General features: G+C 48.7%; 2 protein-coding genes across 6 annotated transcripts in view; both read left to right on the plus strand.

Moving 5' to 3' along the window:
* Positions 1-11,603, plus strand: part of palm3 (paralemmin 3) — a 33,801-nt gene extending 22,198 nt beyond the window's left edge. For 3 of the 4 annotated variants that reach the window (XM_035405499.1, XM_035405497.1, XM_035405498.1), the window contains exons 3-8: positions 2,014-2,094; positions 4,249-4,367; positions 4,670-4,718; positions 6,618-6,645; positions 7,056-7,118; positions 9,180-11,603. In XM_035405499.1, the coding sequence (XP_035261390.1) occupies positions 2,014-2,094; positions 4,249-4,367; positions 4,670-4,718; positions 6,618-6,645; positions 7,056-7,118; positions 9,180-10,495 (1,656 nt within the window). In that variant the 3' untranslated portion in view covers positions 10,496-11,603. The remainder of the gene's footprint in view (positions 1-2,013; positions 2,095-4,248; positions 4,368-4,669; positions 4,719-6,617; positions 6,646-7,055; positions 7,119-9,179) is intronic. The other variant, XM_035405500.1, reaches the window with a different exon arrangement.
* Positions 11,604-13,177: 1,574 nt separating this feature from the next.
* Positions 13,178-24,344, plus strand: si:ch211-207j7.2. 2 transcript variants are annotated; one of them, XM_035402852.1, is made up of 5 exons: positions 13,178-13,403; positions 16,151-18,223; positions 23,499-23,575; positions 24,125-24,227; positions 24,278-24,330. In XM_035402852.1, exons 2-4 carry the CDS (start codon positions 16,225-16,227, stop codon positions 24,206-24,208), a joined length of 2,160 nt encoding a protein of 719 aa, XP_035258743.1. In that variant the 5' UTR covers positions 13,178-13,403; positions 16,151-16,224; the 3' UTR covers positions 24,209-24,227; positions 24,278-24,330. The 2 variants fall into 2 exon arrangements, with proteins under 2 accessions (XP_035258743.1, XP_035258741.1); XM_035402850.1 differs by having other exon boundaries at positions 24,125-24,344.
* Positions 24,345-24,652: the final 308 nt, after the last annotated feature.

A 24,652-nucleotide genomic window follows, 5' to 3' on the forward strand; every position in this document is an offset into this window, starting at 1 on the left:
AAATGTTACTTGTGTACTGTTATAAGTGGATGTATGTTGGGTAGAGTGGATGTAGAGTGGGGAAAATCAGTGGGAAGGAAGTGGGTACTTGTACTACAGAGTGGGTGTAGAGCAGGTGTAGAGAAGGGGAGTGGTTAGTTTTGGTGGGGAAGAATGGGTGGACATGTTGCATTTTCATGTGGCATTTGTTGTCGTTGTTTACTTCCATGATAACTTTGTTTTTCTTCTGTTTAATTTTGTATTTATATGTAGAAGATAATTTTTCTTTCTTTTATGCCCTTGAGTGCTGATGAACATTCATGTGAAATTAATTAATGTAATCTAGTCTATTAATATCACTGTGCTTCTTTTTATTCCTTCTGGTATGCACTTTCTTGAAGAAGAAAAAAGCCAGCCAAAGTACAAAAAAATGCATTTACATGTAGAGGTATTAAGAATAATGTAGGTGATTAATGCTAACATTTATGGGTAGAAATCATGGACCCAAGACCCAATGTCATTGTCTTGAGCTGTGCCTTTCGGTGCTCAGTAAAGCACATGATTAGCTTGCTTACATCAACATTACGTGCATTGAACTGTGAAATCATAGGATCCGCAGCTTATCTGAAGAAGAGTGTGAACGAACAGACCCCCCTGTTCCAGCAGGAAGTCGAGTCAGACCCATAGGGACTCGCCTGGAACCATGTCCCTGTGTATCAGAGAGCTAGCAGCTAACCGTGACAGTCAAGTGCTTCCCATTTCAGCAGTGTCATTCGAGACCGCACTGTGTCACAGCGCACGCGCACACACCCACGCACACACAGACACGCACACACAGACACACACACACACAATTACACACACGCACACACCCACACACAGAGACACACATGCGCACACACAAACCCACACAGACACACACACACGTACACACACACACACACACACGTACACTCACGCACACGCACACACACACAGACACACACACACGCACACACACACACACACGCTGCCAGGCATGTGAACCTGAGCCCTGGTTCCCTGGCTTTCTCCAGCCTCTGAATAATTGAGCGGTTCTACAGAGCGCAGTGCGGAGGGCAGGCGGGCGGGGCGGGGCCGAGGCAGGGCCCTTCTGAGTGCTGTAAAACAGCCGGGCCCCGAAGCGCCCCGCACCTGCTGCCCTGCTCCCCTCTCTGTGCGCTGCTCCCCTCTCTGCGCTGCTCCCCTCTCTGCACTGCTCCCCTCTCTGTGCTGCTCCCCTCTCTGTGCTGCTCCACTCTCTGTGCTGCTCCCCTCCGTGCCCTGCTCCCCTCTCTGCGCTGCTCCCCTCTCTGCGCTGCTCCCCTCTCTGCGCTGCTCCCCTCTCTGCGCTGCTCCCCTCTCTGCGCTGCTCCCCTCTCTGCGTTGCTCCCCTCTCTGCGCTGCTCCCCTCTCTGCGCTGCTCCCCTCTCTGCGCTGGGGGGGGCGCTGTAAATATCGCACGCAGTCGCGCCGGTGCGCTAGGCCCCTGCTAGGTGCGCTAGGCCCCTGCATGCGCTCGCTAAATAACCTTAAATGACTGCGGCACAGCCGTCCTCGCTCCAGCTCGGGTTTCACAATCGTAGCATTTTCACCCGGCTGAGCTCAAAATCTGATAAGACGGGGAAGCCGCAGTGAGTCAGCCTGCAGCTGGGGCAGTATATTTATGTTATATTTTTATAGCACACTGAGGTGTGAGGGTGAGGGTGCTGGGAGTGGTGTGTTGGGCAGTGTGCAGGCTCTGTCACACCGTAGCGTTCAGCCCCCCTGATCCTCACAGGGCTAAGGCAGAGGGCACTGGGGGCACGGTAGTGGCTTAAAGGCGAATACTGAATGCATTAGACTCGTATTGTACTACGTTAAAAGCGTGTGTGTGTGCGCGCACGCGCAGACGTGTGTCAGCCCTGTGCTGTAGAGTGCACCGCAGAGCTGGGGGGGGGGGGGGGGGGGTGATAAGCGGGGGGGAAGAGGGCCGGGTCAGCGCTGGCTGTTTGACGTGCGTTTCCTGTCTCTCAGGAGAAGCGCCGCCTGCAGGAGGAGGAGGACCGGGCCAAGCGGGAAATGGAGGACGAGAAGCTCAGAGCTCAGCAGCTCAAGGTGTGAACTTTTCCCCCCCGACTCTCCAGCCGGCATGTTCAGACTAGCTCTGCACAGCAAACCAGGCAGCGACCATAGAGAGCGACTATGAAAGCGTGTGGGTCTCACACACACACGCACACACACACGCGCATACACACATGCACACACGCGCACACACACACGCATACAGACACACACACACACACGCACAGACACACGCAGAGACACGCACACACACACAGACAGTAAATACACAGTAGTTGTGTTGAAGTCAGGTTGTCAGTTGTAATAGTCAGTTTTGTTACAGAGAAGACTGTTAATCCCATTCCGTTGCGCACACATGCAGACTGCTCTCTGATTGGTGTTCCTCCTTCCTACTGCACTTCAGTGTGAGCTGCTCTAGGCAAATAACTGTACTGTGTTTGTGTGTGTGTGTGCGTGTGCGTGTGTGTGTGTGTGTGTGTGTGTCCGTCCGTCCGTCCATCCGTCCGTCCGTGTGCATACGTACGTGTATCCATCACCATAATAAAATGGAAATCTGCTGTTCACGCTGTTTCCTCTCTTTTTTACATCCCTCCCTTCCCCCCTGCATTCCCACTCCGGGTGGCATCACTGCCTCTGCTCCCTCTATCACAGCCCAGTGCAGGGCCTCACTATGATCTGGGAAAGAAATGGCGTGAAGCTCGGCAGCGGGGAGCTGGGAGGGGGGCGGGGCGGGGCGGGGCGGTGGTGGTTTCCTTCTGCGGCACCGAGCGCTTCCTGCGTGGAAGCGGTTAAATTGCTGCTAATCCCCTTTAGCTCCCCTGCTCAGTCTTCTGACCCCTTCCACCCCTGTTCACTCCAGAGAAGAGCAGGGTCCCAACACTGCGGTCTGCACACGCTCAGACCCACTAAAGGTTCCCGCAGACGAGGGGCCAGGATCGGCAGAGTGGATGCTGGGAAAGCTGTCGTAACCTCCGGAGTCTGTCCGCGGGGCTCTGGTCTGGCGGTTTTACTCGGTGGCTACAGGTCACAACATGGTGCCTCTCAGTCAGCTCCGGTCTCTTTCTGTCCCAAAGCGCTTTCTCAACAGGACTTACTGCACATGCCCGCCTGCACCGCTTTAGCAATCTGTCGCCACAAAAAGGCCTTGCTTCCACTGTGCATGAACAAAAGCACTTCGTGTGTTACAGAGACACACTGTATTTACTGGTATGTGAATATATGTGCGCGTGTGTACAAGGTTGTCCCTCTTTTTATAATGTGTACCGTATATATTTTTACGAATTTCAAATGCTGCCGTTATAAGCCGTTTTTAAACATTCTTTCCCGCTGACGTTTGCCCCCCCCCCCCCCCGTGGTTTGAGTTTGAAAAAAGGGCGCAGGTCACCTGTGTGCACTGCTGCGTGTCGCTGGGAGGATGCACGGCTCGCAGAAGCCCGGGACCTCCCATCTCCAGGAAGGAAGTGCTGGGAGCAGATTTCCTTGTTTGGCAGTGACACAATGCTCTTGGCTTTGTACCTTCACTCTGGCAATCGGAGAGGTTACGCCTTGGGCCGCGGAGTTATTTGTTTTGGAAATACTGTTTAAAGGGACGGGCTGCCTGTTTTCTTGCGGAGAGATGGGTTTAAAGGGATGGGAGGAGTGGGAAGGGGGGGCAGTGCATGCTGGGAGGCTAGGCTACACTGCCAGCGCACCCTGAGACCTGCGTGGCTGTTTACTGAGGGAGATTTGGGAGGCCTGTGGTGAAGTGGCCAGGAGGAACCAATCAGGTCGTGCCGTCAGGCTGACATCACGCTGATAACCGGTCTCCTCAGCTTTAGGCCTGTGCCTCATACACAGCGCAAGCTGGGCCCATTTACTGGGGCATGTACAGAATTAAACACACAGAACATTCAAATGATATATTATTATCAGGACAAGACATCACCACCTATGACCAAAAATACAGCTTTGTTACAGCATGAGACATACCAATGTAGTACACTGCTGTGAAATGTATTTATCACAATATTTATGAAAAAAGTCTATTTTTGCGATTTATTGCAGATTATTGCGTTTCTAATGTTAAATATTCATGCTTGTGAGTGTGTGTGCGGTAAATATGCTGGTGTGTGTTGAGTCGCTTTGTAGTGACAGTGAAGGCGTGTGTGTGTGTGTGTGTGTGTGATCATTTCTCTCTCTCTTCCACAGAGGAAGTCCCTGAGGGACCAGTGGCTAATGGACGCGAACCCCACCAGCCCTGACAGCCCAGGGCCCAACTCTCCTGTCTTAAGCTCTCCCACTGAGGAGGCAGAGGCGCAAACAGACAAGTAAGATCCCAGCGCTTCCCTTTCACCACCCCATCGCCTCTCATTCACTCCCTCTCTCCACCCCTCGTCCTATACTCAAATCCCCCCTACATCCCCCCACAACTGGAGCTGAATAAGATCGGCTTTAAGGCTATCTCTTACACTGACCCCCGCCTGACCTGTAGCCTTCTCGCCACAAGTCTACCTAAGATTTAAAGGTGCAGGCCGGAGAGACAGCGTTCACCATTGCACCTCTATGAGTCACAGTGTGTGTGTTTGCTCTGAAGAGTTATGCGCTGTCCGTGTGTCTCTGTGTGTATCAGGCCGCAGGAGAGTCCGCAGAAGGCTGAAGAGAAAGAGGATCAGCAGGATGTAAGAGCTCAGGACGGCACACACTTCCTTTATCGAAGCAGTCACCTCTGTTACCTGGATAGATTATGTCTTGTGTGGGGAACCCCATAAGGAGATTTTTAATTAGCACCTGCAGAAAAATCAGGGACTAAAGGTTCATTTAGTGAGAATTTGTGTAAACACCGAAACCCTGTAGCCACTGGATCAGACTCTCATCCCTCAACCACCACTCTTCCTCACCGCACTCTGTAGCCCAGCAGTGCCTTTTAAGAACCCCTTTTTAATTAATTAAGGTCCACTCCACATCCAAAATCAGCACTCTCAATGTTGTTTCTTACCCATGGACAACTGATAGTTTCACTCATGTTTTTATGTTGTTCTGCACTACAGACGAGAACTTATAAGCACTGTGTTCAGTTCCAAGGAAGACTGTTTTCCATAAAGAAATGCTTATAGATTTGAATGTGAACCCAGCTCAACCATACTTCCCAGAGTGCTTTGCAAAAATGCTTGAAGCACAATGCACATTTGCAAATACTTTTAGGCGATACTATACCAGAAACCTGCTGCCTTTCCTATTTTCTATACAAATTCCTTTAAATATTAACTGGATCTACAGGCATAATTATTTCCCCTCAAATTGTCCTGGATATACCTAGTTCAAACTGACAAACCGAATAGACACCTATAACATGGGGCAATGATTTGAAAATCTTCTGTATGTTATGTCAACTCTTCCAAAGAATAATTCAAATTTTCAGTTTGATGCTTCAGTAACTTATGTATTTCTTTTCAATTTGAAAAGGAAATCCTTTTCTTGTTAAGAAAGACAAGCCCTCCACAATATGTGCTGATAACATTAAGCTTTTCCCATTTCTATATTGTAATTCTTCCATAACAATTAGCTCTAAGCATACTATTATTATCTTTTTCTGTAGGTCTGTAGATGCTGTGCACGTATACATTTAAGATCATAATAATGAGGTTCCATGGGGGCCTGCAGACATGTTTGGGACCCCAGTCCCCCCCTAAATCACTTAAACAACACATTCTTAAAGATCCCCATGGGAGAAGCAACCCTGGAGTGTAAAGAGAAGCATCTAAAATCTTTGCATAATATACAGATGGTTTCCACAGATGCTGCACTGCTCACTTAATTCATTTGCCCCACTTGCTTTGCTCTAAAAAAACTAGATTTGTTTATAGCTTCAACACACCAACTGCTATGGCATGTAGCCATTCTAACAGGGGGGGGAAGCCAAGTCTGCCTTTTAAATAAGAGTACTTAAAATATTTCCTGTTTAATGTGTGTTTCTGTCCTGAAGTACTCCATAATGATTCAAACGAGAGAGCTTACTTATTTCATGTTTCAGTGCGGGATTCTTTTAATTAGACTGTTCCTGCAGTGTCTGTACTGTGTACTTTCAAATCAATCGCTTGGTCAAAATGTTTTCTGTGTGCTTTCCACGCAAATTCCTGCCTACCCCCAAGGCATCATAAAGTATCACTGGGTTCTGAATATCGTACAGCACACCGTGACTCACTGAGGCCCTCTTGTGTTTAAAAATGGTAGCTTTATTTACTCTGTAGCGGTCCCATTTTACAGCCGTTCTGGTTGTTTCGCACTTTAATTCTGAAATAAAGGACTTTTTAATGAACTGTAGCGGAAATTCACCGCATTTCCAGACCTGAGGCTTAGCGGATCAACTGCGTAGTATCTGATTGCAGAAGAGAAATGTCAAGAATGTTTGCTTCGGGGACTGTTTGCTGGGTCACTGTGCCACTACTCCGTGTCTGGCTACCATGAAATATTCATTAGCGCAGGGTGTCAGTGACAGTGAGTGTTTAGCTGAGGTGGTAGGAATGCAGACGGTGCTCTGTGTGGAGCCGTCGAGTAACACTGTCTCTCTCCACCAACAGAACGACAAGGCGGAGGAAGTGAAGGAAGGTGGGTGTGAGCAAATCTGCCTCAAATACTTACTCCCGCACCGCCCTCGCCCCCCCACCCCCCACTGTCTTCTAGCCTGCTGTTACATACCTCCTCACAATTCTGTCGTAATATGTAGTTTACTCCTCCTGTAAAAATGCTTTTTTTTTCAAGCTTCTGTGATTGTCACAATTTACACATTTCTTGGCAGAATTGAATAAGTCTAGTGCTTAGGTTTTTTATTTCTAGTCCTCAGACGCCTGCTGGCTTGGTTGGCAACGAAGATGGTGGGGGGTTCCAGATTTTAGGTCCCATATGTGTACATGTGCATGTGCGTGTGAGTGGGGGGGCTCCGTATTTACACAGAATCATTAAGATATGCACTCACTCACTGCCCCTCTTACTGTGTGTGTCATCCTCCTGTTCTTCAGATGGTGGATCACCCGAGGAACCCCCATCAGCCAGTCTGGAAAACGGCCAACAGGAGCCGTCAGGTGAGAGGCATTACGCGCGTGCACGCGCGCAGCCTTGACTCGAATCATCATTTCAGAAGCACACGCATGCGTATTGTCGTTGTAGATGTTCTGATGACCGCAACCATAACCATGGGCATGGTGTGGATATAAATCAGCACACGAAAGGGCATGTCAGCTGAAGTCTAATACATCTACAGCTGCTAGTTTTATACAGCATGTTTTGATATATGTTTTGTGTTGGGTGATGTGCTATAACCAAACACCTTTGACTGTAATGAACGACCAGCTGGTAAGTCATCTGCCCTCTGAAATGCTGGCAAATGCTGCGGTAACAATAAAACTGCACTGCGTCAAGTAGGGAAGGTTTGCATCTCTTATAATGAGCAAGGGATTAAGACTTTTTAAAAATGGCTTATACATTTTAAATAATGAGAAGTTAAATCTGAAAATATTATTCTAACCATATGGCAGGCTAAAGTTAATTTAATGCGTTTGTTTCCAGCCCTTAACAAATGTTAAATCGGTAGGAAGTGGTGAAAGTCTAAATATTTAGCATTTCTGGACATTGTTTGTTTCTTGGAACACTTAGACTAAGATAACAAATAACTTAATACGAACTTATTTCATTTATTAGGGTCATTTATGCAGTGCAATTTGCTTTCAAGCCTCTAGAGCTGTGTCAGCACACCAGTGATGCCGAAAGTGTTGCTAAGTAGGCTCTGTTGTCCTGGTGATGAATGATTGGCGCTCTTTTGCATTGTGAGCTTTTTTTTTTTTTTTTTTAGATTACTTTAATTTTTAAGAACGAGTTTAATTTACTTTAATATAGGTACGGTTTATGCACACAAGTTCTGCTCCACACATCCTGTCGCTCTTTAAACTCTGAGGTAAGATAGTTAACCAAAGAATTTTGTGCAGTTTCGAGAAAGGGGCACTGTCGTCTGCTAACGTTACCTTTTAAAGGAGCTTGGTTTAATTTTAACGTCAACTCAGTTTACATTAACCACATGCTTGCTAGCTGGAGTTAGCTATTAATTTTTCAGTCAGCTTGACTCTGGACCGTATAGCTTTGAATCGGGTGCCACATACAAGTTATGATTTGCCTGAATGTACTTAACGACGTGGTTCTGTAGAACTGGTTCCTTCAGTTCTAAGAGAACTATATTAGCTGCCGTTTTGTGGACCATAACGACAATTTACAACAGCTAGTCTAACGGTAACTTAGCTTACTAACGTTGACAAATGCAACTTAGGTCTACATAACGACTCGTGCTCTGTGTGGCATTTGGGCCTTAACTTTGTCATCGCTCACCCTTGAATGTTTTTCTTTAGACCAGCGCATGAAAGTATTGCTGATCGGAGTCAGTCAGTCGTTGACGTGGAATTTCCCTCGTCCAATCTCCGTGATGGAGGTCCCCGCCTCCTCCGTGTCAACCTTCCTTTCTGACGAACTCCATCGCGTTTTGTTACCGTTGGCTACAGACAAACCGATTTGAAGACCTTGAGATCTGTATGCCGCAGTATTGTTCCGGGTAGCGAATGAATCAACCAAATTAATTTTACTTTGTGCAATAATACTATTAGCCATTATAATTATGGTTTTGTATGAAATTACAAAGACGGCCAGTTAACGTAGCTGATTAAGGATGGGTAATCAGTAGTATTGTGCTGCACATCAGACTTTCTCTTGTCGAATTCTTTAGTGCAAAAATACTTATTAATTCAGAGTATAATCATTAGCTACCATTTCGTCCTCGTTCAACGCAATGCATCTCGCCATAACAGTAACGTTACAGCTGGGACAAAAGTGACAATCTTGACACCACTTCGAAGTGGCTTCAACAGTGCTGTTGCCTACTTTTTTTTTAAAAAAAAAAGGATATTTGTACTGAGGGGCAGAAAGAGGTTAAGCCAAGAAGAGGGGCTTGAGCGGGGAGTGTGAAATAGCCTTCAACTTCCCTTGACCTTTCTGCTTCACTGTGTGCTTTTATATTTAGTCATTTCCAGTGAAAGGTCTGCATTTGACAGGTCAGTCGGTTTAAGGCTCTGACCCTCAGACTGGTGTCCTCTGTATTGCAGCGCTGGATGCTGCTGCCGCTGCCACCACGTCATCATCCCCTGCACCTCCAGAAGAGGTGGTGGACTCTGGGGCAGCGGCGTTGGGTAACGGCCCCAAGAGCTCGCAGGCCACCGGGGAGCCGGAGGCCCAGCCCACCCCTGAGGAGGGCCAGGAGGCGGGACCAGCGCCAGAGAAGGCGGCGGTCATCCCTAACGGCACGCAGGAGGGCAAGGAGGAGGCCGCCGCCGATTCTGCTCCCCAGCCCCCGCAACAGGAAGAGGTGGCCGACACCGACGCCCCCCCGAGCGCTGCCGAAACCCCAAAGCAGGAAGAAGGGGGTGTGGAAGAGAGAGGCGCAGAGGCCACGCCGGGGGAGGACCCCACACCGCCCCCGCCTGCTTCGGAGGCGGAGCCAGGGAAGGATTCGGAAGACGAGGACGCGGGGGAGATCATCCGAGCAGAGCGGGTGACCGTCACGGACGAGGGAGACGAGCCAGCCGACACGGAGGCTGCAGCGCCCCAAGCCGACGCGAAAGAACCCGCCCCTCCAGCCGAGAGCACCGCCCCTCCAGCCGAGAGCTCCACCCCCTCAGCTGAGAGCTCCGCCCCCCCAGCTGAGAGCTCCGCCTCAGTAGGAGTCCCTGTGCCAGAGGTGCCGAAGCCTGACCCTGCAGATGGCGCAGACGGCGTTCAGGAGAAAGAGCCCCAGAAAGAGGCCCCAAAAGACGAGGAGGAGGCGGCAGAAGCAGGAGCAGAAGCCCCAACGGAAGCGGAAGGGAATGTGGAAGAGGCCCCGGCGCCCGAGGTGGAGCCTCCAGCCGATTCCGCAGAAAAGGGTCCTCCAGCCGATTCCGCGGAAAAGGAGCCTCCAGCCGATTCCGCGGAAAAGGGGCCTCCAGCCGATTCCGCGGAGAAGGGGCCTCCAGCCGATTCCGCGGAAAAGGAGCCTCCAGCCGATTCCGCGGAAAAGGGGCCTCCAGCCGATTCCGCGGAGACGGAGCCCCCGGCCGCCCAGGTTCCCGTGTACCCGACAGAGCTGCCCTCGCTCGCCCCCCAGCCTGAAGCGGAGGGGGAGGGGGCGAAGCCGGAGGGGAAGGCGAAGTCTCCAGCTCCAGCCGCCGTGGCCGGACAGTTCCAGGACATCCCTCTGGATGGGAACGCGAAGCCGGGGGCAGCCAAGGATTCGGAGCCGCAGCCCATAACGGGCACGACAGAAACCCCCGCCGTGCCGTCAGAGCAGCAGGCCCTGCTGGACCCCTCCAAAGCCGCCCCCACTCGGGCCGAGGGAGGGGACACCCCCAAACGCAAGACCTGCCAGTGCTGCTCTGTCATGTGACCAGTACAGTACAGTACAGACCAGACCAGACCAGTACAGGCTGTCTCCAGCTCTCCTCTTCTGCCTGTGTCCTGCTCTCTCTCTCTCTCTCTCTCTCTCTCTCTCTTTCTCTCTCTCTCTCCGTGTCAGGTGTCCCCTTCAGTGCACTACAGAACATCCTGTCTTCCCCCGCCGTTCTTGAAGATCCATAAGTGGTGTTCACACGGTGACCGTCTCCAGTAGTAACCACTGACTCACCCGTGTGGGAACCCCCCCCCCCCCCCCCCCACATACTGTGCTCTTCACGGTATTGGGGACATTGAGTTGTAAGCCAGACACTCCGGCATGCGAATTTGGGAATTTCCAAAATGGATGAGTGGAACTGCGGGCGCACGCCCTGAGACACTGATCCCAGAGAGGGCGGAGGTGCGGACCGAACCGCAGCGCAGCGTCATCATGGGCAGTGCCAGGCGCGAAACTGCGGCCGTCGACGTGGCCACTGAACTCTCGATGCTTCAGATCAGATCTGCCCTTTTTTTGTTAGCAAATAAGGGAATTCTCTACTGTTTATGAGCTGTACTATCCTGTGTTATTGTGTGCGGCCATTTTTACTTGGTGAAGCTCCAGCTACAGATCCACCTACTGGACGTACGGTGACACGGTGCTGCAGTCGTACTTTCGAATGCCATTCATTTTTACTGTTCTTATGCATCTGAATGGATTTTTTAAAGCTGTAGATCTTATAAAAAAATAATAAAATCACCAACATGGAGGTTTTAAGTTGGGTTGAAGTCAAGGCATGCATAGTAAGTTACGGTTTTCAACATTCTGATTGCTCCAGTCTTTTTATTGCTTCTGAGCATTTTACCTTTTTTTCATCAGTCTTTTATGGGAAGTCGTTTTTTAACATGTTTGTAATGTTACAATAAATTTCCTCAAGGATCAAAACAAAACTAAAGAAATGTACATACACAGCCATATTTTTGTGATACCGCTGTGTACCTTAATGTATATAACATTAATTAAGGCAGGTGGGGTTTGTTGTATAGAATGTATGTTTCATGGTTGAGTTATTGTGGGAGGGAAAAAAGGAATGTGTTTTAATTAAATAGGAATATATGGAGTAAAATGTGTGTGTCTTAGTGTTGTGTTTTATTGACAGTGGGAAGATTGTTGCCCTTTTGAATTGGACTATCCTTGTCAAACAGATCTATCCTGTTCATGCGGATGTTTTATTTGTTATTTCAGTCGTTCAATTCAGTGCTGCTAAAACTGCATATCATTTTCGATATCAAAGAAACGTTAGTTCATCTTATTTATAGGACACTGTAGCTCGGCCTACTCGTGCTGCTTGAAGTTACGAAGACTGCATATTCTCTACTTTCAAAAATTACGTTCACATTTATGAAACAGACAAATTAAGCAATTGCACCATTATCAAATAATATCTGATAAGTCTCGCGCTGGGGTTTAAATGGGACACATATAGAACCGTTAATCCGATCAACATGTATATATAATTAAACCATTATATCAATTAAGTCCTTTCCTAAAACCCATGGAATACTTGAAATCCTATTTTCGAAACGCGGATATTCGCCTAATAATTATAATCTCTTTAGAGGTGGCGAGTAAACAGGGGGGAGGGAGCTTACAGTAGCCCGACGCCTTCTGTTGGCCTCGCAGTTTTTGTCTGTGGGAGTCGGTTTAACGCCCCAGAGGATCCGAAACTAGGCAACATTTTTTCAACAGGTGAGTTCGCCTTAAACCCTTACAATTGCTTGTGTCGTCAGCCATAAAGCTGGTAAACATGACTTTTACCATCACGTGTTGTCAACGGTGCAAGACTTATTCAGTAGGTATGTTCAATTCATAAATCCATGTTAAATTGTAGCATTAGGGATGGCTAATCTTTGAAATTTCGACAGTAGGCTATAGGCTACTTACTGCACATTGCACAGGTTTTGAAACATGTCCGTTCCTCTGTTTGATTAATAAATTAATGAGGATGATGTTTAATGCTGATTTTTTACGAATTTGATACTCCGTTTGTTAATTAAACGGGGTCTCCTATAATTGTTCAAACTTAAGCACAATAGATCACTCCGTCGTGCTTTATTTGGAACCATATTGTCCAACGTTTTTCAATTAGTCTGCGTATTAACCCCTTGCGATGTGAAATCCTTAATATGTGACTGGAATATTTATTTATTTATTTGTTTGTTTGTTTATTTGCATTCTAACGGTCGATGTGATCATCACTACCGGCAACTGAAAGCAATGAAGTTCTAGAACACTGGCCTAAAATTGAGCTGCTTTTCAAAGGGTTTAAAGTGATGAAAAGACTACATTTTGAAATTGAACCATGGAACTTTCTGAATCTAATTATGTTGAAATAATTGTTGGGTAATAGTGATCTTCAAAAAGGTGAATAACGCTTTAGAGAAAGAATGCGATAGTTCTTCATCTAAACAATTTCGCCATTCATTTTTAATGTCCTTATGTTGTTTAATTGTCTTGCGCTATTTGGGGAATCAATTTAAGTGCATTTGTTTTGTGAACACTGCGGTTGCAGCGCCTTAAGGCTACAAATCGCTGAACCTCAGATTAATTATAATACGACGCAATACGACGTCTCTGTGGACCAGCCAAGAAGGCACAGAACAAATCACGCAGAACATCTTTGTAAAATGAAGCAGTCAGCAGTGACCACATAGCACACTGTCAGTGGTGTCTTGGTTTAAAAAGTAGATTCGAACTCGACAACATGAAGGGAAACTAGGGTATCAGAATGTTTTCAAAATTCAGAATCAAAGTTTTTTTCCCCTCATATTGAGGAAGAATATTTAATGGGACAGAGAAAATTCAATGTGGGACAGCAGTCAGACTTGCAGTGGCGGCAAGGATGGCCATCTTGAGGAAACTGAAGGTGAGCACATTGTCTGGTAATGAGATTTAATAATCTGATTAAAATGCTAATCTGTACAGTTTCCACTGCTGAGTATACTGTAACGGTGAAAATCCAAGCGTTCTTCATTCCCTTTAGCCCGCTAGGTAAACAATGAGAGGACGTCATTTTGCATTCACTTGTTTCAATATATATAGCGCATATTTTTTTAGAAAATTGATGGGAACTGCGCTACCCTTATTGGATGCTAGGAAAATGAATAACAGTGGAAGACGGTGATTTTCCTCTTCACATGGGAATACATTACATTAAGTTACTTTGTTCCATTAAAAATACTGCACTGAATCCCTTAAACCCTTCGCTGAAAAATAAAACGTCCAAGTTGTCATAAATATTTTAATTAAGGTAACAACCCATTTTGTAATGTTTCTTGTACTGAAGCCCGAAAACGTGTTTTTAAGCAAGAGTTGTGTACATAAAAATACGCAGTTGAATCCCACTGCACAGCACTCCTAAAAACACTGTTTGTGCATTATCATTTAATACCATTTATATGTGCACATACTTTAAACAGTAGCTTTAATAATTGGATTAGCTGCTTTTTTTTGATTAACTTAAAAAAAAATAGATTCATTTTTTATTGTTCATTGATCAGCAGGCAGAGTAAAGAGTCCTTTCTTGAATCTGATGTAGACTGATTCTAGTCCTGATACTTAAAACATAATTAGTTTGGAAGAATATCCGCTGAAAGGCAATCAAATGATTAGAATATCTCATTAAATTTTTATTTATTTATTTTAGCATTTTTAAAACTGTATTTTCGCCTCTGCCTCACTTCTGCACATCCTATCCTACCCTACCTGTAAGATATCACATTCACCATCTCTGTCTTTCACCTCTTCTGCATCATTCTCAGGTGGGAAACGCCCAGTTACACTAAGGCAATCATTATCATTTCATTTTAATCAGTGGTCTAACCGAAACATTTACAGTAGAACTGCTGCAGCAAAAAAATAATAATTGTATTTCTTCCACTTATCTTGTAGTCTAGTGGATATTGGTAGGCTACTGATTTGTGTGAGAGTGCTCACATGGAGTTTGACTAATGGACAGTTCTTTGGCTGTGAGCCGCTATGTGGAAATATTTTTGCCACGGCTCTCAAGCCCATCTCTGGAAGCAGCACTTGTTGAAGAAGGATGCAAACTCAGGGCGCTCAAGTGCCGATGAATGAGGCCGGTGAATAGACACTTAACCTGCAATGCAGTCGTACGGATATGGATGCTGAGATGGGAGGGAGGAGAGGCAGACAGGGTAAAATGGGACTGAGACAGACCCCGGGGGCGACGGAGAGAGAGAGGCAGGGAGAAGAGCTCCGTCACCTGGCAGGTATGAAAGCCGGGCCATTGTTCCGTCGGCTGGCGCGCACACACACACACACACACACACACGTCACGCATGTCTCCTCTGAGCTGCTCTGAGAGGTCTAAGCGGATTAAAGTCCGCCCCGAATCAGCAGGACGCTTTGCTGGTTGTGCAGCCGGCAGGAGGAGGGGCTTACTTACTGTGCCCGGCGGGGGTGGGAGCCTAGCCCGTAGCGCTAGGGCTAACAACGGGCCCGGCACAACCGGCCACTCTGGAGTGGCAGGAACACGGCCGTGATTACAAGCTGAGCAGCGCGGTTGTGCTGGTTTCTAGGAGATTGCTCAAAAACACTCGCTGTGCCCGTAGAATAAATGCCATTTAATGTGAGGTGCCGTATTGCTGTTCTTACCTGATGGCGATGATCCACATCGGATTGAAACGTTGCCAATACAATGGAGGAAACTGCGGCATGAAAGTACGTGTTTGTTTAAATGTACCGGTGTGTCTCCATTAACCCCACACCTAGCTCTGGATGTGCAGATGTTTCCTTGTTTTTGATGCTGTTGCTCACTGCCATCAAACCCAGTTTGATCAATCCGCAGGGTTTTTGTCTGTCAAGTGTTGTGTGAGATGGAATGACACATCTGCCTCATGTGTGCCTTGTTCTCAACGAATTCCTAAAAGGACTGTGCCTCACCCCAATATTTTAAAGCTCATCACCCCCATCCAAAAGAACTCTGCTGGCTCAGCTCGACTCGATTTGATCAGTCAAGGGTTTTTTTTTTAAGATTCTGTCAGACTACCTGTTTGTGCTGCATGCTGTGCTGTGTTGTCTTTTTCTTAAGAAAGACTGACTGCAGCTGAAGGTGGAAACCAATGATTTTAGTCTTGTGTATTTTAAGCACTGGTTTTCTGTCTCAGCGCAAACAGTCTTGGATTGAACATGAGTCATGTCTTGATTTTCTCAGGTGAGGGTGTGCTACCTTTGGAGACTTTTCTGTGACAAGTACATGATGATAGGTTTTTTCCCGTCTTGTTTTATTGTTTTATACATACAGTACGTTCTGAACACTGACTCAGGTCTATAACGAGCAATGCGCCATGTCGTGGCCCTCCTACACATCACACATCACTCAGACGGAGCTTTGCAGGGAGTTATCCAACAGCTAGAGTGAATCAACGCACTGCTGTTAATAAATCATATGGCATTCTGCAATACGGACTGTACAAAATGAGTGTCATTTATACAATCCAGATTAAACCTGCGTACCCACAAGCATGACAGCTTGTACTTTAAATCCCTTTTAATCTTTTAATAATTCTTACTGTGGTAATTCTTTCTTGGAAGAGTACGTTTCCTCTGTTTGTCTAATTTTGATTATCATTTTTGCCATCGTTATTGTAGGTTCATTGATTGAGGAGATCTGAGGTGCTTTAGGAGTTGTTAAGGCAACAAATCGCTTTCCGCTCGAAAGGCCAATGGAGCCAAGCAACAACTCTGTCACTATAGCAACTGAGGCCATTGCCAGCCCCCAGAGTTCCGTGTCCCAGGAAGACTGGGGGAGCGGGCTGTGGATGGAGGGCTCTGGCTCTGACTCCGATGACAGGGACAGTGGGAGGGTCAACTCTCCACCCATGACCAGAGAGGCCACCAGGGCAGGACAGGAGGACACTTGGCCTGATGTAACGCAGTCAGAGTGGCCCATGGAGGAACCTTGTCAGGTGATCAGCGCAGAAACCTCAGATGGATCAGACAGAGAGATTGAGGCTTGTCACTTCCCTGAACCCAGTGCCAGCCAAATCTGGCCAGCGGAAGGGGACAATGAGGGAGACAGCAGGCAGGACCCTGAAGGGGAAGCCAGCACCCCAGGTACCTCTCAGTCTTCCCTTCAGCGACAACAGCAAGATGGCTTTCTGCAGCATGACACTGTTGCAGACAGCCAGCAGGGGGAGCTGCTGCTGCAGCGCCTGTGTCTGCTACAGCAGAAGCAGGAAGTGCAACAGGTGTTTGAGGGATCTCCACCCTTAGCGACGGTTGCCCTGGAGCCTGCCAGTCAAAGGCCAGGCTGCCATGGCTCCGCTTGTGTTGTTGTAAGGGAGTGGGCAGGGAGGAGGAGAGAAGGGGAGGAGAAAGGGAGCGAGCAAACGGGTGAAGAGGCGCAGCAGAGCGTCGCAGGGCTCCACACGGGCGAGGAAGCGAACGAGGAACAGAGGGAGAGTGGAGCGGAGAGCGCACAGAGAGGAGAGACGAAAGCAAACGGAGGAAGGGAAGGCCAGTCGAACCCCCCGGCTCACCGGAGAAGCAGCAGGATGGAGGCCTCGAACGGCGAGGACAACCAGAGCGACAGCGGGGTCTCCGCCGACTTCTCCCCCGGCAGCACCGTGGAGCTCTGCCCCGCGCCCTGCGCCCCCCTGGAGGACCCCGACGCCTGCCCCGCGCCCCTGAACGAGACCCCCATCGAGAGGGAGATCCGCCGCGCGGTGGAGAGGGAGCAGAGCCTGCGGAGGTCCCGCGGCCTCGACAGGACCCAGGAGTTCGTGGAGATCCCCCTGAGGAAGCCCGTTCTGTCCCGGGCCGTGCCCTCCAGGGCGGCGAAGGGGGAGGGCACGGACAGGCAGTTCGCCGGGAAGAAGATGCTGAAGGAGATCAGCGTGGAGGCCCAGAGGGAGGAGGTCCTGGTCCAGATGGGCAAACTGCCCGGCGTCTACGACAAGGGCACCGTGCGCCAGCTGCGGGAGAAGAAGCAGCTGTTCGAAGCCTTCCAGGAGAAGAGAGAGCCGTCCGGCAGCCTGACGCCGCTGTCCAAGAGGCCCTCCTTCTCCGCCAACGACATCTCTGCCGCGGGGTCCCAGACGGGTGACGGCCCGAACGCTGGGCCTGTCCTGGAGAGCGGACACGGCCTGGACCAGCTCGCCCAGAAGCAGGACCAGAAGCCGGGCTCAGCAGGCTACGGGGACGAAGACTTCGGCAACACGCATCAGGGTCTCTGTGGCCCCACGCTATCCGAAGGGACAAGCAGTCAGATTATCATTTTGGAGAATAACGTGTTCCTCCATACGCCTGTCCCAAACCCGGACGGGCTCCGGCATCCCTCCCACGGCACGGGGTCCCTGCCTGAGGCGCACGACGTGACGGTGGTGGATTCGGGGACCGTGGGAGAGGGCCGGAGGGTCGTTGGGGAGGCTGAAGGAACGGAGGAAGCAGAGGAGGAAGAGGAGGAAGAGGTCAGCATGGTCAGAGAGAACCCCTTTTTCAAGCTGCGCTCCTCCATGTCGCTGCGGCCTGATGTGGAGCAGGACATCCAGGAGGGGAGGCAGCGGGAGAGGGAGCTGAGGAGGCAGAGGAGCAGTCTGTACGGGACCACGGGTGCAGGAGGGGGGCGGCCGGCCAGCACGGGGACCCGCAGCCCCACCCCCTCCCAAAACGGCCTCTCTGCATCAGAGCTTCCCTCATACACCACCTCCCCCACACCATCAGGTCAGTGCTGGACTTGTATGTGTAGTTCTTTGTTTCTCCTGGATAGTCTTTTTATCTATACAATGTACTTTTAATTTATTGAAAGTTCCCTATTATTTCCATTGAAATTCAGCATTGGCAATCTGCCTTTGTCACCATGTTTTGTGATTTTTACAGCTCAGTGTTTTCAAAGTGAAAATGTTCCCTTCATTATATTTTTCCATCCTCGTAATTACAGACTTCCCTCCTGGATGACTGAAACTGAAAGTATAACGTTTCTTTTTAATTGCAAGTACAGCCTCCCGCCTGGCAAGTTAAAAAAACAACCGTGGGGGGGTTGCTGCTTTTAGTGTGCTTTTAAATCAGTTTGCTCCATCCTTCTCATTATAGGATCGGGCCCTATGACAGTAAGATAAACAGGTGTATCAGCCGTTTGCTGGTAAATGTTTTATGAATACAGTGATGGGTCTGTTGCATTGGAGAGCGCAGTCAGGTCTAGCCGGTGTGCATATATCTCTTTTACTGTGGTATTGAATGTTTAATATGCCCGTTTGGCAAGACTTATTCCTTCACAAAGACGTCGAAAGCTCTGGGCTTGTCGTGCACTCTGCGGTGTTTTACCGATCTTTGTCCTATGGAAAACAGGCAGAAGTTTCATTCTAAACCAAATTAGCAGGGCCTACCAAGGTTGGTTTGCAAAGTAAATGAACCTTGATTTGACTTTGAGTGTGTGTGTGTACATATTTGTGTGTGTGTGTGTGTGTGTACATATTTGAGTGTGTGTGTGTGAGAGAGAGAGAGAGAGAGTGTGCGTGTTTGTTTATCTGTCTGTGAAAAAGAGTGTAAAAGGGCACTGTAAGAATGAATCTTGGATGTAGTCTGCACTCAAAACGCTACTAATTGCTGTTATTACTTTGCAATTTGATGTACCCAGTCTTAATATCTCAGCTACATCTTTAGTGTATGAGGGCCTATCACGTAGTACAGTCCATAGGGCAAAAATAAAATGAAGTTGTGTAAGGTTGTGCTCTTGATAAGAGCGTCTGCTAAGTGCCTGTAATGCAATGTCGTAACAGCCAGTGTTAGGTTCCCTAGACTCCTGTCTGGAGGAGAGTGGGGATAGAGAAGCAGCCTTTATCCAGCGTCAGCAGGCCGGTATGGGGGAGGCTGCCTGTTTGTGCCCTGGCACCGCCCGTCGCCCCTCACAGACACGTGCGCGGCGTTAGCCGCTAAGTACAGTGGCGGGGTTCCGTCTCCAAGGTGCTCGTTACAGGGGTGCCACTCAGCGCTAGTTAAAGGATTACACCACGCGGGGGTACTGCTGCTCGTCCCAGCAGCCTCTAATTGCTGTTTTTGGGTTGAAAGGGGGTCTGACTCAGGCTCAGTCAGCAGAGGCGCACGCTGGGCCCTGATTTCGGCTCTTCGGCGGAGGTGCACGCCCCCCTGCCGGCTGCGCTGAACAGATAGGGCTCGTTCCAGGTCTGGGTGTTCCCCTGCGACCGCGTATTAATGATTAGCGTAAATTATCGCGGCGCAGAAACAGCCAAGTGAACGAGGGCGATGCCAGAATAGGAGGTATGTACGCAGAATAACAGGGATCTATCAGACGGCCTGCGTCTGCCTTGCCGTTTGAATTAGTCTCTTCTTTTTCGGGGGGAGGCGGAGGCGGGGGTGGGGGGGGGGGGGGGGCGAGCGTGAAAGCGAGGCCTGTCTCGAGGTCTTCTCTTACCTGTGCTCAGGTGAGCGGGGAGGAATCAGCGTAGCGTTGCTTGTGGGTTGCTTTGTCTGGGACGGCGGTGGCGTGACCCCGAAACCCTATCCCCCCCCTGACGCGGGCGCGCAGTTTTCACGCCTGGTTCCCCAGGCTTCTGTACCCGGATCCCATCAGGACGAGGCCCCAGCACGTTCGCCCCTTTCCTTCTATCACCACACCTGGGCAGCCATGACAGCACTTCAAGGGATATTTCACCCTGAAAATTAATGTTGTTCATCCTTGCCTCGAGAAACGTCTTTTGACCTGATAGTGACTGCTCTCCACAGTGTTTTTTATTATTTTTATTTTTTTGTAGATTTGATTAGTTCATCAAATGGGCTCCATAAAACCTTGTTTCAAAAGCAATGGAAGTCTATGGACGAGGTACATTCAGTGAAGATTCTGTCTCACAATCGATGCTAGAGATTCATTTTTAGGGTGAACTATCGCTTTAAGTTCCTCGCGTTAATGGTCAGAGAACAGGTTTTCGGTCACAAGCCGCACAGTAATTCTGTTTACAGATGCTGGATACTGTAGGGGCGGAGGAAGACTGTTCTGTGGCAGTCTGTCTGCTCCCTGATGAGACCTGTACTGTAAGCTCTCCTGCAGGCCCACGCTGGGGGCAGGTCAGTGCTGTGCCATAACACTGTTTCAGTTTCTCAGGTGACCGGCTCCGGTCTGGGACTGACGCAGTGTCAGGTGTTGTCTGCGTGGAAGCAGCGCCGTGTCTGCAGTACTCTTGTGTGGAGTCCTTTAAAATTCAGAGTTAAATTCCCTGGCTGTCTCCTCTCTCACACGGGGCTTATAAGGGCTTCACCTGTGCCGTTCTCTCTCCCTCATGCTACCCCTTTCCTTCCAACCCCGTGTTACTCAAGTCAACATCCTCGAGGGCAGAGAATGACAACAACACCTGGCCTTTACCCGGGAGTCAAGTGTGATGAAAGTCTGGCCAATCAGTATGACACTTTTTTTTTTTCTTCAGTTAATTACGAGAGAGAAAGGAGAACAGTTTGGCTGGATTTGGATTCGATGGCCAGATTTCGGTATCCATGCAACCTCTCCCTGATTTGTTTACTCCATCGAAAGTAAAAGAACATTTCTTTCATTCTCTCCCTTCCCTTCCCTTCCCCTCCCTCTGGTCCTGGCACACACACACACACACACACGCACACATCTCTGCCCATTGTTTTGGGTGCTAGTTGTTGTCGTTCTTGATTTTCCTCATTTAATTGGTCAGGAGGAGCCTCACTGTGGTTTTCATACAGTTTTTTTCTAACTGCACATCCAAATATGGTCGATACTGTACGCAGTGTTCTGTTTGGTTGTGTTCTTTTGTACTGTATAATGGGATATGTACCTGTACCACATTTCTGTCATTTTTTTTCCTGATGGTTGGGATGTGAATGAATATAATTTTGGACAAGTAACCTGCAGTGCAAAGGCTTTTTCTGCAGAACCAGATGGGTACGATCTTAACCATTTCAGACAAGCCAGTCTTATTCCGAATCCCAAAAAGGGAGTAAGACTGAAAGGGCTGAACGCTCCCCTCCCGGATTCTTTAATAAGCACGGTGACATCACAACGGCTGAGTCACCTTAGCAACAGATGTGTTTGCTGAGATCTAATATAGGGGCTGTTGCTAGATCCCAAGCCGGCAGATTAGCAGTACTGTGGTAATGTCAGCAAAAAGCAAGCTGTGACGTCACACCATAACGTAGCATTAGTGACAGGAGGATGCTGGGAGGGTTAATCCTCTCACTGCATAAAATGCATATAAAGCATTCCAGAGATGTGGGGGAAACTGCGTAGCCCTGAACGGCTAACGTGCTTCGGGTCTACAGGCCATTCATACTTCAATTCTGCACTTCGTCACTGAAGAACTAGAGGTCTTTAGCAACAGGACACCAGGTTATTATCGATCAGGCAAAATACTGTATAGCCGGCCGTTGACAGCTCAGTGACGTCACATGCAGGAGGTGTTTGTAAAACCCAGCAGAAGGGGCCGTCTCATGTGGCTGATATTAGCTATATTAAGATCCTCCCCAGATGTCGCCTCAACCCACAGCAGCCCAGGGATTTAACATGTGTAATTAGCTGACAAATGTACACAGTGCTGGTGTGTGTGTGTGCGTGTGTGTGCGTGTGCGTGTGTGTGCGTGTGCGTGCGTGTGTGTGCGTGTGCGTGTGCGTGTGTGTGTGTGTGTGTGCGTGCGTGTGCGTTTGCGCGTGTGTGTGTGTGTGTGTGTGTTTATATTCACTCTGGTGTTGCTGATCTCAGTGCACTTGTTTGTGATTTGCACCATGGGACCATTGAGTCCTGCCCAACATAAGAGGATTAATTTCCTCTTGAGTGAAGGGATATGCTATGGAGATGAAACATATCCTGTTATATAATTGAATAATGTACCAGGAGAGGAGCGTGTACTGCATGTTTTAATGTGTGCGTGTGTGTGTGTGTGTGCGCGTGTGTGTGTAGAGGTGTGTGTGTGCAAGTTAGCGCATTTAGGCATCACAGGACCCTAACCTTGACCCCAATTTAATTCCAGTTTTATACAGTACGGTGGTCCCCTGGTGTCTGTTGCAGGGGCACACTGATTCTGATTTATTTTGCCATTATGTGAATGCAGATTTTGGTGTGATACCGCTTTGCAATAATCTAATGCGCGTGTGTATATATATGTATTTTCCATTTTGCATTCAGCAAAACATATAATTAAAGGTATAGTATTGATTCTGAAAGACTAATTGTTGTGCCCCTTTTATAATTAGTAATACAAACCAATGTTCAATATGAACGATGACTAATATTATTTAGGCAATTAACTGGTTTTAGGCCTGGAATAATAGACAACTAATTACAACTTATTTGAGACTAGAAGGGAAGATATTCATGGAAATACGCAGAATAAACCAGCTTATATAATTCAACACATTTACTTAACAGGTTAACTGTCGAGAGATATAAAATATTGTTAGGTTCACAGCTCAATCAAATCTAATTAGTCCTTTGCAGCAGGAACAAAGTGTGCCTGTGGGACCAGGGTTGAGAGACACAGTTAACGTATAGTCATTTAGATCTGAGAATAAATTACTGCACAGCCTTAGACTACTGTTAAAGAGCCTGTGCCCCCTGGAATCCATATGACTCTGAACACTGAGCTTTCATAGCGTCAAGAGGCATCACACCCCCTGGCCATGTGGGGGCAGTGTCCACAGAAAGCTGCCTCTGTGTCACAGGTGGCCAGACGTGGTCACCTGTGACACAGAATCACAGGGTTATTATCATCTATTCATGCTGCTGGTAACAGGCCATGTTCCTCCATTCCACTAAATACGATTATGTCATTCATAACCTCCATCTCTGCCCCCCTCCCCCCCTTACATTTAACTTGCTTTGTTTTGAATTGTAATTACACTTTAGCTGTGTTGACCATTCAACAGGTGCATTTGCCTGTCAGTAATGTAAACATCATTTTTTTTTTAATCTCTCTCTCGACCTCTCCCTCTCTCTCCCTTTCTCTCTCATTCCTTGGCTTGGTTCAGCCCGGCAGTCGCTTGGGAAACTGGACCTGACCTGGCCCCCGGCCCAGCCCAGCGCAGAGGTGACGGGGCAGACTGAGGTACAGCTCACACACACGGACGCTCTCAGGCTCTGTTGCCACCCTCCGCACTATTTCCATGACCTCAGGGCCATTGCGTTTTAATGCAAGCTCTGCCTAGTAATATGCCGTGTTCTACGCATATGGTCTTATCAATTGCGGATGCTACTGCACAGTTCCTCCCTCGGTAAACAGCCATAAAAAAAGTCTAGTGTCAAAAATGTGGGTTGTACTTTGATTGAGACGTAGGAGATCCGTTACTCACTAGTTAATAACTAACAAGTTCACTCACATTGAGCAACTTAATGTGACAGCCAGAGCAAGTTTTGTGAGAATAATCACACCGATGTGTCATCATTCTCGCTCGTGCGTAAGCAATACCATTAAGTATTGAAGAACACAACACTGTGGGCTAATTCAGAAACACTGTGGTTAGTTTGAGCACGACTTCCAAGCAGCTTGCCATTCAGCCGCAGTGGTGACCTCCGTGTAATAAAATTGATTTGAATGAGAGGCACTGGCAGTGCCTGGGAACGCTGCGTTCCTCAGCTCCTCCTTTTAACCCTTTAGGCCCCGAGGAGTCGGAGGAAGACGCAGCTCCTGCAACGCTGGGAGTCGGGCGTGGTGAACGGGCACGAGGAAGAGCAGGACTGAGGCTCGAGTCCCCCTGCAGGCCAGCAGAGGAACCGCAGCCCATCTTCAGGCTCTAGAGTCCCCCTGCAGGCCAGCAGAGGAACCGCAGCCCATCTTCAGGCTCTAAAGACCCCCCCGTCCCCCGTCCCCGTCCCCCGTCCCCCCACCCCCTCCCCATTGGGGAACTGGAGCAGCGGAACCAGGGCATCGAGACCCGGAACATTCAAAGCCTTCGGAACGCAAGGAACGCCGTGTAGATGTTCTGGAATCGTCGGCGGGGCAGCGTCTGATGAGTCGCTCCCTTCGCGCGGGGCAACGGGAGGATACGTCTGCTTGCGTCCAAAGGGCCAGGCTCGGCAGGGCCCTCAATGGGACGCTGTTCAGTGGCGATGTTGGCGTTCGGCTCGCGCGGCTCAGCTCCGCCCTCCTCAGCATGGCCCTTCGAGCCAGGCTCCGCCTCCGGTC

This window comes from Anguilla anguilla, chromosome 2, assembly GCF_013347855.1.
Source record: "Anguilla anguilla isolate fAngAng1 chromosome 2, fAngAng1.pri, whole genome shotgun sequence".
In the NCBI taxonomy this organism is placed as follows: domain Eukaryota; kingdom Metazoa; phylum Chordata; class Actinopteri; order Anguilliformes; family Anguillidae; genus Anguilla; species Anguilla anguilla.

Excerpts from the sequence above, each read along its gene's own strand:
- si:ch211-207j7.2 (XM_035402850.1), top strand. The coding sequence starts at position 16,225 with ATGGAGCCAAGCAACAACTCTGTCACTATAGCAACTGAGGCCATTGCC. Across the intron at positions 18,224-23,498 it reads CACCTCCCCCACACCATCAG|CCCGGCAGTCGCTTGGGAAA; the intron begins GTCAGTGCTGGA and ends GGCTTGGTTCAG. Across the intron at positions 23,576-24,124 it reads AGGTGACGGGGCAGACTGAG|GCCCCGAGGAGTCGGAGGAA; the intron begins GTACAGCTCACA and ends TTAACCCTTTAG.